We start from the raw sequence: 16,028 nt of genomic DNA on the forward strand, positions 1-16,028 counted from the left end.
CTATGAATTCAGACATTAACAATGTACTTTGCCAGGGTAATTAGAGTGATAAGGTCAGACATTCCAGGCTGGACCTGCCTCCCACACCTCTGGATCTTGGCTCACTTCAATGGGATCTAGCTGCCTGTGCTGTTTTGCACAAGGCATGGTAGCAAAGCTTAATGCATGTAAGAAATAGCTGCATTAAACTGGAGTGAATTCAGGCTCTGGCTAGCATCAAAGCAGGATTTGCAGATTACAATACAGATTGAAATGCCTAGTTCTTCCTGGAGCTGGACTTCACTTGCTGAGTAGTGTCTGGTGTTCAGAATGAAAGAGTGATGCTGTAATGTACTTAGGCTGTTTTCTCCTCCAGTGATTTTAATTTTTCTTGCTTTCTGTAGACTAAGTGAAAGCAGTAAATCAAAGATCTGTCAATATTTTTTATTGGCAGGTTTGTTCACAGTCATCAGTTAGATACACAGAAGAGCAGAGAAGGCAAAAACTAAGATCTCATAATCATTCATCATGTAAATTAAATTTCATTTGTTTGTTGTGGGGAAGATGGAGAATGTTGTAAAAAATGGTGTATTATAAAGAAGGTAAAAATTAGTGGGTTTTTTTTAATGAGAGATTCATATGTGAAGCAGGGTTATTTTAAAACCATGTAGTTAGTTGAAATTTCTGTACAACTCATGGGGGCACAAATGGAAAAAAAAAACCCAAACAGATGTAGTTGTTAGAAAAGTCAAAACCAATAGTCTTATAATTAAGAAATGTTATGTTTAGTTGAGGTTACAGTGAATACCACATTTCACATGCTGTCCTTGAGCAGAGAGCATGCCTGGCTTGTGCCTCTGCATTTAGGCTTTCCTCTTTTCACTTGAAAGGCTATTGAGAATTATTGAGTGTTTTGATGAGACTTGCTTCTTATTAGCACCTTCATAAAACTGATGGCAATTTCTAGAGTGAATCAGAAATCAGCTGGAGGTATCAGCATCAGCTTTAGTACAGATTAGCAAGGTTGTGTCTGTGCAGTGCTTATTGTCGGTTGTGGTTATCTCCTTCCTAGAGCAGATCAAAGGAATGCAGAAAAATTGGCATTAGTCAAGTCCATTGACCTGACCAGCACAGTGAAATTTTTTTGTATCAGAGCAAGGATGAGGACTAAGGATTTTCTTGTTTGTTGGGGATTTTTTGAGTATCTGGTACTGTGGTGGTTGACAAAGTAAGCATCAGTACCAGTTGAATTAGCAGCTTAAATTTCAGTTTTTATTTTGATTTGTGGCTTTCCAGATGCAGCCCAGTTTGAGAATGAAGAATGGGGCTTTTTCTGCTGTCAGTGCAATTGTCAAGGACCAGCTGTTAAGGCCTCAGGCAAAAAGTTCCTGTTCTTGAAGTCAAGGCTCATGCTCTGAGGACTTCAAGTGGATCTGCAGCTTTATTCCCATTTCCGTATGTTAAACCTGCTGCGCTAGGGAGCAGGCTAATCGTGGGTGCTGAGGCAGATAGATAAAATTCCAAAGTAATGTATTTATTGCACTCTTGAGGTTTGGTGTCAGCATTATTGTCTGTACTGCCTGAGGCAGCTGTGACATAGAGATCATTGGTTTGTGTTTGATATGCTGTTTTCTCACTAACCAGGATTGTAAGTCAGAGCACTGGCTTGAAGACATTTGATGATCTGTGATTGTGGCAGCATGCGTGCTAATCTATCATACAGATACACCCAAGTAACTTGAAAAATGTCTTCTACCAGTAACTTCACTGCTAATATTTCTATGGTCACGTGTTGCTGACAGCATGCCACCAACTCAGACTGCTCCTCTCCTTCCCTGTGGTCGTGGACAACATGAAGGTCTGGCAGAGCAGATGCTTCCACAGTAGCTAACCATTCCGGTGGTGCTTGGATTGCCTATGTGAGGAATTAAAACACTTCTCTGGTGAGGGTTTGCTGTCAGGTATTGCTGTACTGCCTGGAACACGCCTGCTGTCCTTCAGTATGTCAAATGTAAGGATACTGGATAGATCCATTTTACACCATTGATCTAACTGAACCTTTTCAGCTCCCTGGTAATTTAGTCTTTTTTTTTTTTTTCCTTTCTTTTTTTGTAGTTTCTTAAGCTGTGAAGAATTGATTGATTATTTCTTAGTCTCATTTAATTGCTATCACAGATGGCCATGGTGATGACTTGACTGAATGGCCTGGTCTTTCCAGTGGTCTGGTCTATCTGAAAGATGTAAAATTAATCCTGGCCACTCAAATGTGAAACTCGGCATTGCCAGTCAGTCATCTTTAAGGCTGCATGCTCTAAATCCTAAGAATTATTTTTTTATAGGTTCTGAATCTTTGATCTAGAAGTAATAGGATTGTCTTTTTTGTTGTGGTTTTGTGAGTACAAGACACTTTCCCCATTTTGCATATAATGTAAAATATTTAATCTGCTTTTCAAATTATGTTCATTTGTTAGGAAATAATATCTAGAAAGCAAAATAACGAAAGGTAAACATAACCACAGGGACTTTAATTTTTTGAGGATAAAAGTGAGTGGAAATTTAAAAAAATATATAACAGGGGAGATTTCTCTTAAAATGACTTTATGTTTAAAGCAATGTAGAATTTAGTAGCAGATCTATTTCTCTATAATCTTGCTTACGATTAGTTTATGGGTTACACAGTTCAATGACTGTAAAATATGGAGGCATTGCCCATTGCTATGAGTTGTCATCAATCCACTGAAGTGAATGGAAAGAGTTGAAGATCTGCCAAATGTTTGCTTTCTGTAAGCTCTGAAGTCTTTGCTTTCTCAGCATAGTGCTAAAATAGTTTTGCTCCCTCTTATTTACATGTACTGCCAGCAATTTTTTTTCCATTTAAACCTGGAAATGTGTTACAGGGTTGAAGTGCGCATGTGAGTGAGGAAATTAGGGTAGTGAAAGAATCCATCTAAAATGATGGGTTCTTGGAGGTCATCCCCTCTTTCCATATGCAAATATAAGATGATTTCTGCACTTCCAACACTGTTGAATTTTATTTATCTTCTTACACTTTTTAGTATCTACCACTTCACACCATTTATTTTCCTCTTGCACTAGTCTGTCTGAACATCACACAGGTAGGTCAGATTTTTTTACTTGTTCTGCACAACATTTCTCTAGGTCCCCCTCTTTTCTCCACCTGAGACAATATCTGAAGTCTAGCCACTTCATTGGTAGTGTCAACAGGACAGAACAAACTGGTTTTTTTCTCTGACAGATTTTTAGTCTAGACATTGTACAAGCTGACCACAGGATGTAGGCTACAGGAAGCATGACTGACAGGAGAAGTCCAGCTGGGAGCTATACACACATTGACTCTTATTGGCTTTAAAAATGTTTCTTGGGGAAATACTTTGTCCTGAACTTATTCCCAAGTCTGCACTCCTTAAAAACTTGGATGTTCAACTTACTGCATTGAAAACAAATTTAGTAAAAGGAGAAAGACTTTGGGGGCATAACTGTTCCTTTTCTTCCCCTTTATTTTTCTCCAAGATTCCAGTCTTGTATTGGGCTTGTCAGAGGTGTTACATATTTGGTACTCTCTTGCCTCCCACTTCTTCAAGGCACATAAATCCATTCAACTCTATCACCTTTGTGATATTGCTAACATACAACTCTCTTGATCAGTCCACTGTGAAAATTCCTTCTGCTGCCTTCATTTCCTCTGGTTTGGGCTGCTGTAACTCACAGCTCTTGGGCAGTTAACTGCTGCAATACTCTGTAGGATTGGTACTGACAGTAGGCTATCACAACCCAATGTTTTTTGGACAGTGACCACTGTGTGCTTTAATTCCTGAAATCTTTAACAATGCAGTCACTTAATTGTGTCAAAAAACTTGAATTTGTTAGCATGTTTTCACTGAATTCCTCCTTCTAAATCAGCTTGCATTTAGTTGTTAATTTTAAGGGTCTTTTTTCAGCCTCAATGATTAACTATGATCATATAGTTAATAGCTTCCCTGACCTCAATTGTAGTGCCATTCTGTGTCAGATCTGTCTGCTACAGGAAATTTTTCATTCACTTTTAGTTCCAGATCTTCCCTCTTCAGATCAAAGGTTCCATGGTGAGTGATTAAAAAAAGGACTACTAAGTGGGTAGAAATTGAATGGATGTGAGGTGCTTGAACAGGAAGAAAGATTATTTTTTTCTTAAAAAATGGATGCCACTTAGTTCTGCTGCCTGAGAGATGATTATAGTAATTTAAGTTGATTGCAATTAGACCTTTAAATTTGCATAGCCTTGAACTGAAGCATTTTTATTTAAATTCATCACTCATTATGCCTTTACATGTACTGTAAAGTCTGTACATGTCTTCAAAGTCTGAAGACTGCATAATTTACAACAAAGAAAACAAGTCACTGAACGTAATGAGCTAAACTTCTAACAATACCCTCAAATTTCACCTGCAATTAATCACTCATGCTCAGTTGCAGACAAAAATGTTAGCATTTACACATGTAACTGCATGTAGGCATAGTCAGACAGAACCTTTCAGTACTGTCACCCCTGTTGGATTTCAGGCAAAAGAAACAAATTGAAATACTTTTCTTATAAGGGCAAAGTGAATTATTGTTCCATAACATTAGGGTGGTAGATTACTAAAAGAGCTCACTAGATGTGTGTTCTGGTCTTGTTTTTATGACAGAAATAATAAAGTATGAGGCTGGAGAAATGTGCATGTTGTATACTTGATTTGCATACAGCTGTAAAGCATTTTTAGGAGACTAGATCTTTGTTTAGCTGTGTGTGATTGTGATTTTTGCCTTTAAATTGCCCAGGACAAGTAGTTGGACCCAGGTCAGGAGTGGCCATGCGTTGCACACTGCTGCAGCTGTGGGGTGCAAACTTGCAAGGGTGTGAAAAGGGCATGAAGGGCTCTGCGAGCACAGGGCTCCCCTAAAGGAGCTTTTTTTTTTGTGTAAACTCTGGTATAATGGCCTTTGGCATTGTGGAAAACCTTCCTATGGGAGGGAAAATGTTGTGGAGCATGTGGTGCAGTCACAGTGATACTTCTGAAATACAAAAATCTTGCGCTTCCATGAAGAAGTGGAAAAGTCTGCAAAGCAAAAACCAAATCACAACAAGCAAAAAGTAATAATTGAAATAACACATGTATCTTTTGGGCTGTCACTTTAAAATTATGATTGATGTAACTTCTCTAGAGTAAGTTTTAGCTTTATGATTTGAATTGGCACTTTTTATGTGGTTTCCTTTTCCCCCTTCCATGCTTTCCAGGCTTCCCAAGACATGCTTTGTTCATTTGGTTTTAATTCAGTCCCAGCTAAGTATCTCAGTGCCAGAACAATTCCTGTGCAGGCAAAGAAGGGAGCTTGTGATGCAGGCACTCGCTGGTCTTTATGGCCACATTTGTTCTGGTAGGAGCAGCAGCCAAAGGCTCTTCTGGGTCCTATGGCCAAATGACCTGGCACAGCTTGTGTCCATGCAACTAAATTAATTTATATCACCCTAACAGGGTGACCTAATTCAAACCTACTTCCAGGAATACTTCCTGGCCTGGACTGTTTATTTTGAAACTGTACCTAAAATCATGCCAGATGGTTTTCTGTACAGGCAGGCACGTGCAGATCTCCACCTCTGACCTTGCTGTGGGTCTCATCAGCCTGTGTCAGGTGCAGGCACTGACTGGCACAGGTCTCTCTGGGCTCCCACAAATTCTGACTCTTGGGCTTTGTGATACTAACGTTTCCAAAGCTCTGTTAAGGTCTTCTCTGTTAATGCCTCTGTTACATTGTGCTTGTACAGACAGGCTGATGGAAATTACCATTTTCAAAGAAAAAGGGGAAAAGGAAACCAATTGCAAAGAAGAAATTCTTTATGTATCTCCAATAATGACAAGTTAGAGAACTGAAAATACTGGTTTTCTTAATGCATGCATAGTTTTCACTTAAGTTTAGAAACATTTTGGTAGAAAATAATTTATAACAATATCACAATGGACCGTGCCAGAGAAGAGCCAAACTCAGCACAAAACACTTGTTATCAAAGATCTTAGGGGAATAAAATTGAAGGAGCAATGTACAAAACTTCTGTGTTTATCAAATACCACCCGTGGGTCAAAAAGCATGAGGGCTTGGTGGCACCAAGCCCTCTTTCAAGTGAAAACTAAATTAAGATCTGGGAAGTCTTTTATAGAATACATTAGGTAAGGATGTCCTGCAGCACTTTTCTGATCCACATGTGACATAAGAGCTTTCTGATTTTTTGTAAGAGCTACCTCCACTGGTAAAAACATAAAGGGAAAATAGTTTAGGTATGGCATAAGAGCATGGCTTTTCCAGTCTTGGGAAATGAAGAGGATTGGTATTTACACTGTCAGTAGTGGAGATATTTTATGAACTGCTGGCAACCAGCTTAGGTAGCAGAACATGTTTGTATTTATTCTGGGCACAAACAATTGCTTTTACAACACAAATGGGTTCAAAAATCCCAGACACTTTGTTTTAATGAGTAATAGTTTCACTGGCTTCATTTTTATCTCTTGTCTCCTTGCAGGTCAAAGCAACAGATGCAGATGCTGACCAGTTTGCAGAAATTGAGTATTCTCTTTATGATGGATTTAATTTTTATGAAAAATCCAAAGCTTTCCAGATTGACCCACACACTGGTCAGATCTTTGTGTCTCAAGACATTGACAGAGAAGGCGATCCAACCACATATGATCTCTTAGTAAAAGCTACAGATGGGGTAAGTTATACCTTTCTACACTGCCAGATTTGTGAATGCATTTGCAAATTTGGATGTCTGATATACTTTTAAATGAGAATGTAGCAACTATGTAAAAAACTGCATGAATTTTAATAAAATGTCTTGTCTTTAAAGCGAGCAGAAAATTCTATTCATGAATTGTGAATTTCTACACAAACTAATACAATTGGCTGGGAAATACCCAATGACTCCTAAATAAAGTCTGGAAAAATGTTTCTAGGAGGTTAGTCCTTGCTAATTTTCCTCCTCCTATTGGAACCAATGGACTGCAAGTTACTTCTGCTGTCTGCTTTCAAGATCACTGCAGCAGTAATAAGAGAGTACCGTGGGCTAGAATTGCATGGCTACTGTGGGTGGCAGTGACTTTCCTGGGTAAGTTCCTTGTCCTTTCTAGCTGTCTGGTGCCATTGCTGCTGCTGTGGCTGCATGCAGCTGCATGTCTGCAAGCTTTCCCACTTCTCAAGATCTGTTGCTTGGAAGTGAGCATTCATGGTACAGCAAGGGCGGGGTAGTTGTAGTGCCTGAAACAGTCCATTGCAGATCCTGGCAAGGAAGGTGAGGAGACATTTCAGTGGTGTGAACATATTAAGATGTCTGGGGATGGACCCCTTGCCCACCTGATGCCATGTAACAAAAGATTTTGCTAGTAAGCTCCAAAAAATAATGGGATAAAACTATTAATTATATTTTCATTATGAAATATTAATTTTGTGGTTTGCAGTGTGAGGTTGTTCCTTTGTAAGGCCCAGTTTGTACTTGTCTTTACCTTCTTCAACTTAATGGTAAATCGTGAAGATGCTGAAGAAGGTTATTGGTTGCCTTCAAATGTTAAAATTAACATAAGGACACTTTTTGAAACGTTATTCAGGTCACATTTTGCAGTACAATTTGTCCTGAAAAACACTGAAATTCAATTATTTCAGACTAAGCAGTTTTTATTTCTTATTTTGAGTATTAAAATTGCATTTAAGATAATGTCCTAAATGTATCTAATATAACTTTAAAAAATGCAGTTGTCTTAGAAATGCTGTATTTTTCATTAAAATGCCTGTGGGGTTGTTTTATTGTACACTGAAGAAACTTAGTGAACTATGATTTCTATACCTATGAGAAGGTTCACTTAAGCAGCTGCAGTTGATGGTTGTATTAATTATTTCATTTTGAGAATGTAGCCATTGAGGATATATCTGTTTTGTTGAATTCAGATATTTGTGTAATAGTTAAACAATGTTTTTTTTTCTTTAGCTGTCCCATTTCGGTGCTCAATTCAGAGGCTGCAGAAATATTCTTTAATTAATATTGCCATTAGCAGTGTGCTTTTTCTTCCTCATAGATTTCTTTAGAGCAGAAAAAAATTACATAAATATATTGGTATATTTGTTTCCATACTCATCTGATTTTAATATCTAATAACTTGACCCTGCTTATTGCAGGGGCTTTGAAAGGTGTCTTTGAAAGATGACTTCCTTTGAAAGGTCTCTTCCTACTCAAACCATTCTAAGATTTTAATATAAGGATATAAGAGTGGGTTTTTCCAGGAGAGTGCCTGTAATGTCTATAGCAGAGGTAGTTCTCTCTGACCATTTTGGAATTTCACTTGTATGGGATTTCTGCCTTCAAAATTTATACTTGAATACATATATCCAAAAAAATTTTAAAGAGTAAAGCAGTCTGTATTGAAATGTATAACAGCATAAAATTAGGCATTCTGCAATACTTCATAATTTCATTTTTCCTATCATCCCATCATTCACGTTTTGGAGCTATGTAAATGTAAAGGACACATACACATGTCTGGAATATCAAGATGAATCATTAATAAAGGGTATGTGAGAGCTGAACAATGGCAGTGAAATTTTGGAAATTTTCTAAGATATTCAGTCAGCTACAGAAAATTAATTTGAAAACCTGAAAGAAAATATGTTTGCGTGAACAAAAACTTCATGCCTTAATATTTTTAGTTAAATTACTGCTCTATTGATAAATATTAACTTAAAGGAAAATAGCTAATGCATTGAAACGATAGGGTATTATTTTTTAAATTGCTCTGTCATTTATCTCCATTTATGGACCTTGTGTTTTCAGAAGTTCAGTAATGGGGAGAAAGGTCCAATTTTTTATTGCCTTGTTTGTGACAGGCAAGACTTGATCTTTTTACTGAAGTCAGCACTTTGTAGAAGTTTGCCTGTCTGAGACCTAAATATTAAAGCACCTAAATTCAATATCAGCTTTTCAAATTTTCAGTGCATCTGAACGCATGTTGACCAACTCTCTACCCTTAAGCAGAATTGTAGTAGGATATTTATCCTATTTCCTGTCATTCTGCTGCTGATTTTGATGGATTAAAGGTGTTAGGTATGGGGCTCAAAGTGGAGGCTGTGATCAGGGGAGAAATGTGCACAGAAAGAGAGAGAGGAAGGATGAAAGGTCACTTGTGACAAAGAAGGTTAGAGAGATGAAAAGGAAAGAAAATAACCCAGTTAATTAGAAATGAGGAGGAAAATAAAGTGTTTTCCAGGTGGTGTGCAGTTTATCTTACAGCTAAACTATCAGTTTCCTCCACCTGTTCCTGGCTACTCCATTACATGGCTTTAGAACTTGTCAGTCATGTCTTAAATGCATTGAGTAGAAAATGTAAGGAGTGAACTTGAATTGTACATAAGAGCCCATGGAGACGCAGCTGGGAGAGAGCTTCTGTTAAACTGGTTTTAAATAAACATCCTGTGAGAGCTTGTGGGAGCACTCTCACTGATTAAGCAAAGATGAAAAGAAGTATCCTTGTCTCTTCTATATGAAATTGTAGATCTTCAGTTTTTCACCTGCTTCATCATCACTGCGAAAGGTTCAGTACACCATCAGCAGGGGTGTTAGTGACTCCCTTACTGCCTTTCTGCAGAGAGACACTTTTTCGCTTGCTTTTTGGTAATCCACCCTGCCTATCCAATTTTATTTGTCTTTTACACTGAAGCAATTAAAATCTAGATATAAACACTGGACATTCACAGGCAAAGCTTCTGAAGAACTTAAGGCTTTTGAAAGAATTGCAGACATCTCTCCACTTTGACAGCATTACTTCAAGATGAAACGTCCTTTAGGTTTACAAAAAAAACCCCATTATGTCAGAGATTCTGTATCTAACAGTCCAGTTTGGAACAAAAATTTGATAACATGGTTCACTGACAAAAACTGGTAAGGTTGTGATGAAAGTCTTGATAGAGTTTTAAGCATTTTACAGCACCAAAATAAAGAAGTACAGCTGCTCAAAACAGCATGATTTTTACTTATTAAGACAGAGTTTCCCCTGCCCAAGGCAGGATTTTTTTTTAAGACTTGATAAAGAGGTCTACTAGCTTTAGCTATTTACATACATTTGATCCTTCTGAAGTAATGAAAACATTCGTTGTTGTTATTTTGACTTGATGGTAGTTTGTCCCCTTTTTCTTCCACGAGGGACACAACCCTCAGGACTCTGACAAGTCTTTGTAGAAGTGACTTTGTTGCACCAGAGAGTACAACAGTAGTGAAAAATACTTGAATATTTGAGATAAGGGATTTTAAAATGAACAGCTTTCTGCTTTCTGCTCCTTGTTAACATGTTTTAACAAGTGTAATTTTCTGTCAGCAATAGATCTTATATAAGTCAGCCTTCATGTTTTGGAAGATAAATGTTTTGCTTGCTTCTGAGCAGATGAAGTATATCCGCATCATTAGAAATAGGAGTTTTAGTTCCTTCTCAGTTGGAATGATGCTTTTTTTTTAGATGTCAGCACAAGAATTGGGCCATAACCAGTTAATATCATTAAGTTATTAAGTAAATGCCATACTTGGCATGTGGAAGTATACACTGCTTCTTCAGGAAAGGAAGATTCTCTCTCCATCATTAAATTTGGTCAATTTTCTTAGAGAGTAGAAATTTCCCTATCTACTTACAGTTAATCAATTTCAAAAGACTTTTCAGTCTTTACATAACTCTGTAGCACAAATACAAATTGGCTGAAGAATGGGCTTTGGGGATTTTTCATGTCTGTTTAGCAATAATGAAACTTGAAAGAAACAGCTTAACACAAGCTCTTGTGAGTTTGGTTTCATGCTGTTCCAACCATCTTTTTCAGATACTTTTTATTCTTGACTTCACTTCTTCCCTAGTCCTCTTCCCTTAAAATATTTCTGATTTCTGTTCTAAAGTACCTGAAAGCTGTGAACACACAGAGCATATTCTGACAGTGAGCAGAGCACATTCCCTCCCCTCCCCTTCCCGCGCTTTCCTTTTTTAGCTCCTGTGCATCCCTCATCATGGAAATCAAGGTACTGAGGAAGGGGCTTGCCCTGAAGTGGAGGTGTTGGCATTGGGCTCACTGCCATTTCCATTTCTCCATATTGGCATGGGGTTTCATGGCAGTCCCAGTAATTTGTAGGCTGATTGATTACTGTCCTTTAGAGTCCTGCTCTCCAGGCAGGAGTCCTGGCTGCTGGCTGCCTGTGCAGCAGCATGAGCCCTGGAAGCATGCCTTGCCTTATTTTCTTCAGAAGACATCAGGAGGATGTGGGATAGATCTCTTTGTTTGTGGGTGAAACCCAGACACATGATGCATAAGATCATCTTAATTTTCCACTTACTTGAGCTTTTATGGGAATGTCACCTTACCCAATAGAGGTAACATTTACAGCACAGAAAAAAAACCAAACCAGGCTAAACCAAAAAATCACTATTAAAATGTGAAGGCAAATGCTGATAATGTTTGTTTTTATTAAAAAATAAGTCTGAACCTAAGGACACACTAAGCAAACACTCAAAAATAGTGTTGTGGGAGATTGTTATATAGTAGGGTAAGTCTAAAGGAGTCATATCCAGTCTGAATCCTTGGATAGTTTAATGAAGGTCAGGTTTAAAAATAATTGATGTGAACAATTGGATTGCAGAATTATGCAACATAGTTGGTTTTGGGTGGTGTGGTTTTCTCTGTATCACAGCTACTGTGACTGCAAAATGAAGTTTGCACTAGCTCGGCATTGTTTGTGTGTGCATGACCATCTGATCTGTGTCAGCAGTTTCTCAAAGTGACTGCTACAAGCACAGCATGCTCAGTGGACTTTGAAGAGCTAAAGATTCTTCCACCATCTGTATTTTAATGTACCACATAAAGCACATGCAGACTGTACATACTTGTGCTGCTTTGTGCCTCTGAGCATGCCAGTGCCCCAGAATTCACTATTATCTCTGCCACAGTGGACCTGCTTTCTTTTAAAAATGCTTGTACTTCCTATGACTACAAAATAGTCCTGGAAAAATGAACCCTTCCAAAGTAATGGGGGGAGTCGTCTGAGAAGTAAATTGCCACTAGTTTCACTCAGGTGCCTGTGGGGTCTATACTTCGGTACCCAGAGAATTGTCTTTTTTGCAGATTGTCAGAAAATTCAGCGCTTTGTCATAGCAAATCAGTATTTTTCTGTAGTATGGTGTTATAAGCCAGATTGTAGTTGCTCCTTTCTTCTCTAGTTTCACTCCAGAGCAAGGCTAAATGTTGTCCCATGTGGTATTCTAGTGGGCTTTTGTAGGGCATCTGTCAGTAAATTGAGCATAGGTATTGCAGACAGCAGCCTGACAGGTCAGGTTTTGGCTGTCCTGCTTTTAGCTTGTGTCCCTGGTTGAAAAAGCCTCATGTTCACCATTATGATAGTCATGCTTTTACATCTGAAAGTCTCATAGAGAGAAGTTATTCCTGCTTTGCTGGAGCACCACAGTCACCTGAGGGGCATGTCTTCCTGGAGCATAAAGCCCTGATTTTTATCTGTAAAGGAGTAAGTGGAGTGTTGGAGATGTCAGCAGAAGCATGTGAGGTTAGACTAGCAAAGTTTTTGATGTGTGTTGCTCATTAGCATTAACCAAACTGACTTTTTATGTTCAGGCCTTGCTGTTGTAGAGAAGCTGAATTTCTTTATGCACTTGGTGTTGTGCTGAGCAACATAGCTTACTTCTGTGCAGTGTTTTGGGGTATTGCAGATACTGTAGTTTGCTTTTAATGGACATTTTTATTGATCCATATTGTTGCAGCATGCTCCACTTCCTAATGACGGACTGAAGCCAGCGGTGTACCATCCTATTTTAAAAGTTCTCTTGTTTTTTGTTCTTTTATTTCTTATTTATCCAACAGGGTGGTCTGAGTGCCCAAGCTTTTGTTCGCATTGAAATAGAAGATATTAATGACAATCAGCCTGTGTTTGAACAAGACACCTATGTGACAAGTATCAGCAGTCACACACAGCCAGGAACAGAAATCATCAATGTTGCTGCCACAGACAGAGATTCAGGAATATTTGGCATTGTCACATATGAAATGGTCCCAGGAGAATTTTCTTCTTTTTTCACAGTGGATTCATCCACAGGTAGTGTATGTGTCTATGATTCAGAAAGGTTATAATTATACAAGATAAATAGTCTCCTTAATTATGCTTTTTGTATTTGGAGTCATGTCACAGGGGTGAAACTTAGATTCTGATGGAAGATAATTCTAGAGGTAGATAGAAGATTTAGGTTTAATGTGAAACTTTTGCATTTACTGGAATAAGCAGAAAAATGGAAAGCATGATACATGACAGCACAATGAAGGACAAGCAGCATGCCACATATCCACTATTTTCAGCCCTAAATCTATAGATCATTGTAAAAAATAACAAAATATTGCTTTTTTACAAAAATATCTGCATTTCTAAAATTCTTAGGGCTTACTCTTGAAGAGCAATAAAACACCCTTCACAATGTTCCTCCTTTAATTTCTTTTCTATTTCTGTTCTAATCTTCCTCTGTACTGTGCTAGGATAAGTCCTCATTCTGCTCAGTCTTACAAGGCATATTTGCCTCCCTGTTTGATTCAATGTTTATCTTTATAACTGTGCTTTTCAATGAGTTATTGACTAAACTGAAATTGCCATTTTTCTTGAGGGCCAGCCCTTGCATGTGAATGTATCCTGAACAACAGATGGTCATGGCACAGATTATTTATATGTTTAAGATCTTTTTAGGCTCTGATACATTTGTGTATATATTAGGTCTTTGGCATTCAAAATCTTGCAAGGTTCTATTCTTTCTAATAGGTGTCTATTTTTACACAATTCCCAAAACATTCTGATGAACAGAAAAACTAATCTTCTTAGGAAGTTAGGCTGCTTGTCTTGGCTATTTCAGAATTTATTTAGCTGTGGACTTTTAACTACCTGTCAAGTCAGGTTCTCAGGGGCATAACTGATGTCAAAAATACGTAGGTCAGTCAATAATTAGGGAGCTGGATCTCCACAGGCATTTAACTGGTCATTTTAAAACTGTCCCATCAGGCTTGCTGAAGAGAGCCCCTGTGGATCACATTAGCAGCACTGGCTTTGCAGCAACCCTCTGCTGAAAGAAAGCCTTTTGAAAGGTTTCTTCCTTGGATTGTGACCTTTTGGCCTCTCTTTCCAGTTTGGCACTTTGTATAGGAAAAATGTCTTGCTTAACGATGAAGACTCTATAAGCTTGTAAGTTACTATTACCTCATGGATCTATCATGGTATTTTATCAAAGGCAGACCAAATTCAGGGTGAAGTTGCTTGAGGTCATTATTGCTGACATTTCATGATGAGAAAAGCTCTTAGGTCAGACACTATTCCCGCATTATAGTGCTTGGAATCTGATTGCACTTAATCAGATCTCCTGGGTAATTCACAAGGTCAGACTGTGTCTAATTTTAACTTATTAATATTAATGCTGTGGCTCTTTTTTTTTTCTGAATACATTTTTTCCATTTATATTCTTCCACACCTATTGAAAGTAAGGGCTTATGCTCAGTCACTGGTGAGGCAAATGATTTTTAAACTATAAGAAAAAATAAACATTTTAAACAAAAAAAAGCCCCCCCCCCCCCCCAAATGCCCCCAAAAACCCCAAAACATTACAATTTCCTATATGTCACACAGAAGTTTTGCCATCTTTAAGCTTGAAAACCTGTCCAGTATTCAGAGAGAGATGAAACAAGTGGCACACTGTTAGGGCACAGAGATTTTGAGCTCTTTCTCCTTACTTGTTACAACAGAGACGTTTTCCAGTGTTAATTGTGCTAAAGCTGTCTTTATGTGCTCTGATTTACAGCCTAGTTTCGCTGTGCCTCTCTGAAGGTTATGTGAGGGACTTCATCTAGTTAGCTGGGCAGCATTTTGTGGACAGAGGGCAACAGACAAGTATGTGAAGGAATAGGCATTCTCCAGGTGATGGGTGCTCAAACCAGAAAGCCAAATGAGATATTACAGCTTGGCCTCTGTTTTTCTGATTTTATGGATGTGCAGTCTGTTTCTGTTGTGTTCTTTATTTTTTTCACTTTATGTATGGCATATTCTGTTTTATCTGTTCTTCTCATTATTAGAGGACCTGAACAGAAGGACAATGATGGTGTTGGAGAATTCTGTGGATTTGGCTGCTGGATAAGTTTTATTTTTTCAAATAATTTTTTCTCTTGCTGATAGAGAATTTAGAAAGGAGAAATGAAAATCAGTGCATTAGTAATTTTGACTTACTATGTTCATTTTAGCCCTTAATATTTTATGTGGACAGAGATATTCTCAGTATTATGAGATTTAGAATAATTAGTGGCAAATGGTGTGTCACATAACGCTGTGATACATTAACATAATATGCAAGATGATGCTGTTGTCCGTGACCTATGTAATTTTTCTCTTTTTTTTTGCATTTTCCCTTTTTCTTGCCATGAAAATTTCTCACTGTAATTTTCTTCAGGGATGTTTGTTGAGTGCTGCACTTAGAATCTTCACTAAAAATTGACTTTTGAATTTTTGGAAGATAAATGGATAAAACAGTAAAATAACAATTGAAAACCAAATTCTTCATTGCTATGTCTTGCTTCTGGCTCTTGCTTGTTAAAGCTCTTAGTTTTTCTATGAGCTGTGTTCAAAATATCCTACCAGCTGGTCAACTCCTCACTATATACAAAATAACAATACTGCTTTTGATACGTAGATATTATGAGGTTGAGGCACATCCAGGCTCTTTGAAGGGGCTCCATCTTTTGTTTCAAGCACTGGCACATGTGGATGTTGTAAATAGATAAATTCAGTTGGAGCGGGAAGAAACATCCTTTCATTGACCAGACTGACATTCCACTGAATTCTTTTTCAATTCTAAACAAGATTTTATTAGTTATATTTGTTTGCTCTGTTAACTTTTAGACACTGCATTTATTGTTTGTGATATGCTCTTGTCCTCATAAATAACATTTATTATGTTTCCATTTTTGAAAAA

The 16,028-nt window shown here is 37.8% G+C and overlaps 1 protein-coding gene across 3 annotated transcripts in view; it reads left to right on the forward strand.

Moving 5' to 3' along the window:
* The window catches only part of LOC135446670 (protocadherin-23-like), an 85,694-nt gene that overhangs the window by 17,718 nt on the left and 51,948 nt on the right, over positions 1-16,028 (forward strand). For all 3 annotated transcript variants that reach the window (XM_064710809.1, XM_064710811.1, XM_064710810.1), the window contains exons 2-3: positions 6,533-6,724; positions 12,898-13,129. In XM_064710809.1, coding sequence (XP_064566879.1) covers positions 6,533-6,724; positions 12,898-13,129 — 424 coding nt within the window. The remainder of the gene's footprint in view (positions 1-6,532; positions 6,725-12,897; positions 13,130-16,028) is intronic.

Source organism: Zonotrichia leucophrys, chromosome 4 (assembly GCF_028769735.1).
Source record: "Zonotrichia leucophrys gambelii isolate GWCS_2022_RI chromosome 4, RI_Zleu_2.0, whole genome shotgun sequence".
Classification (NCBI taxonomy): domain Eukaryota; kingdom Metazoa; phylum Chordata; class Aves; order Passeriformes; family Passerellidae; genus Zonotrichia; species Zonotrichia leucophrys.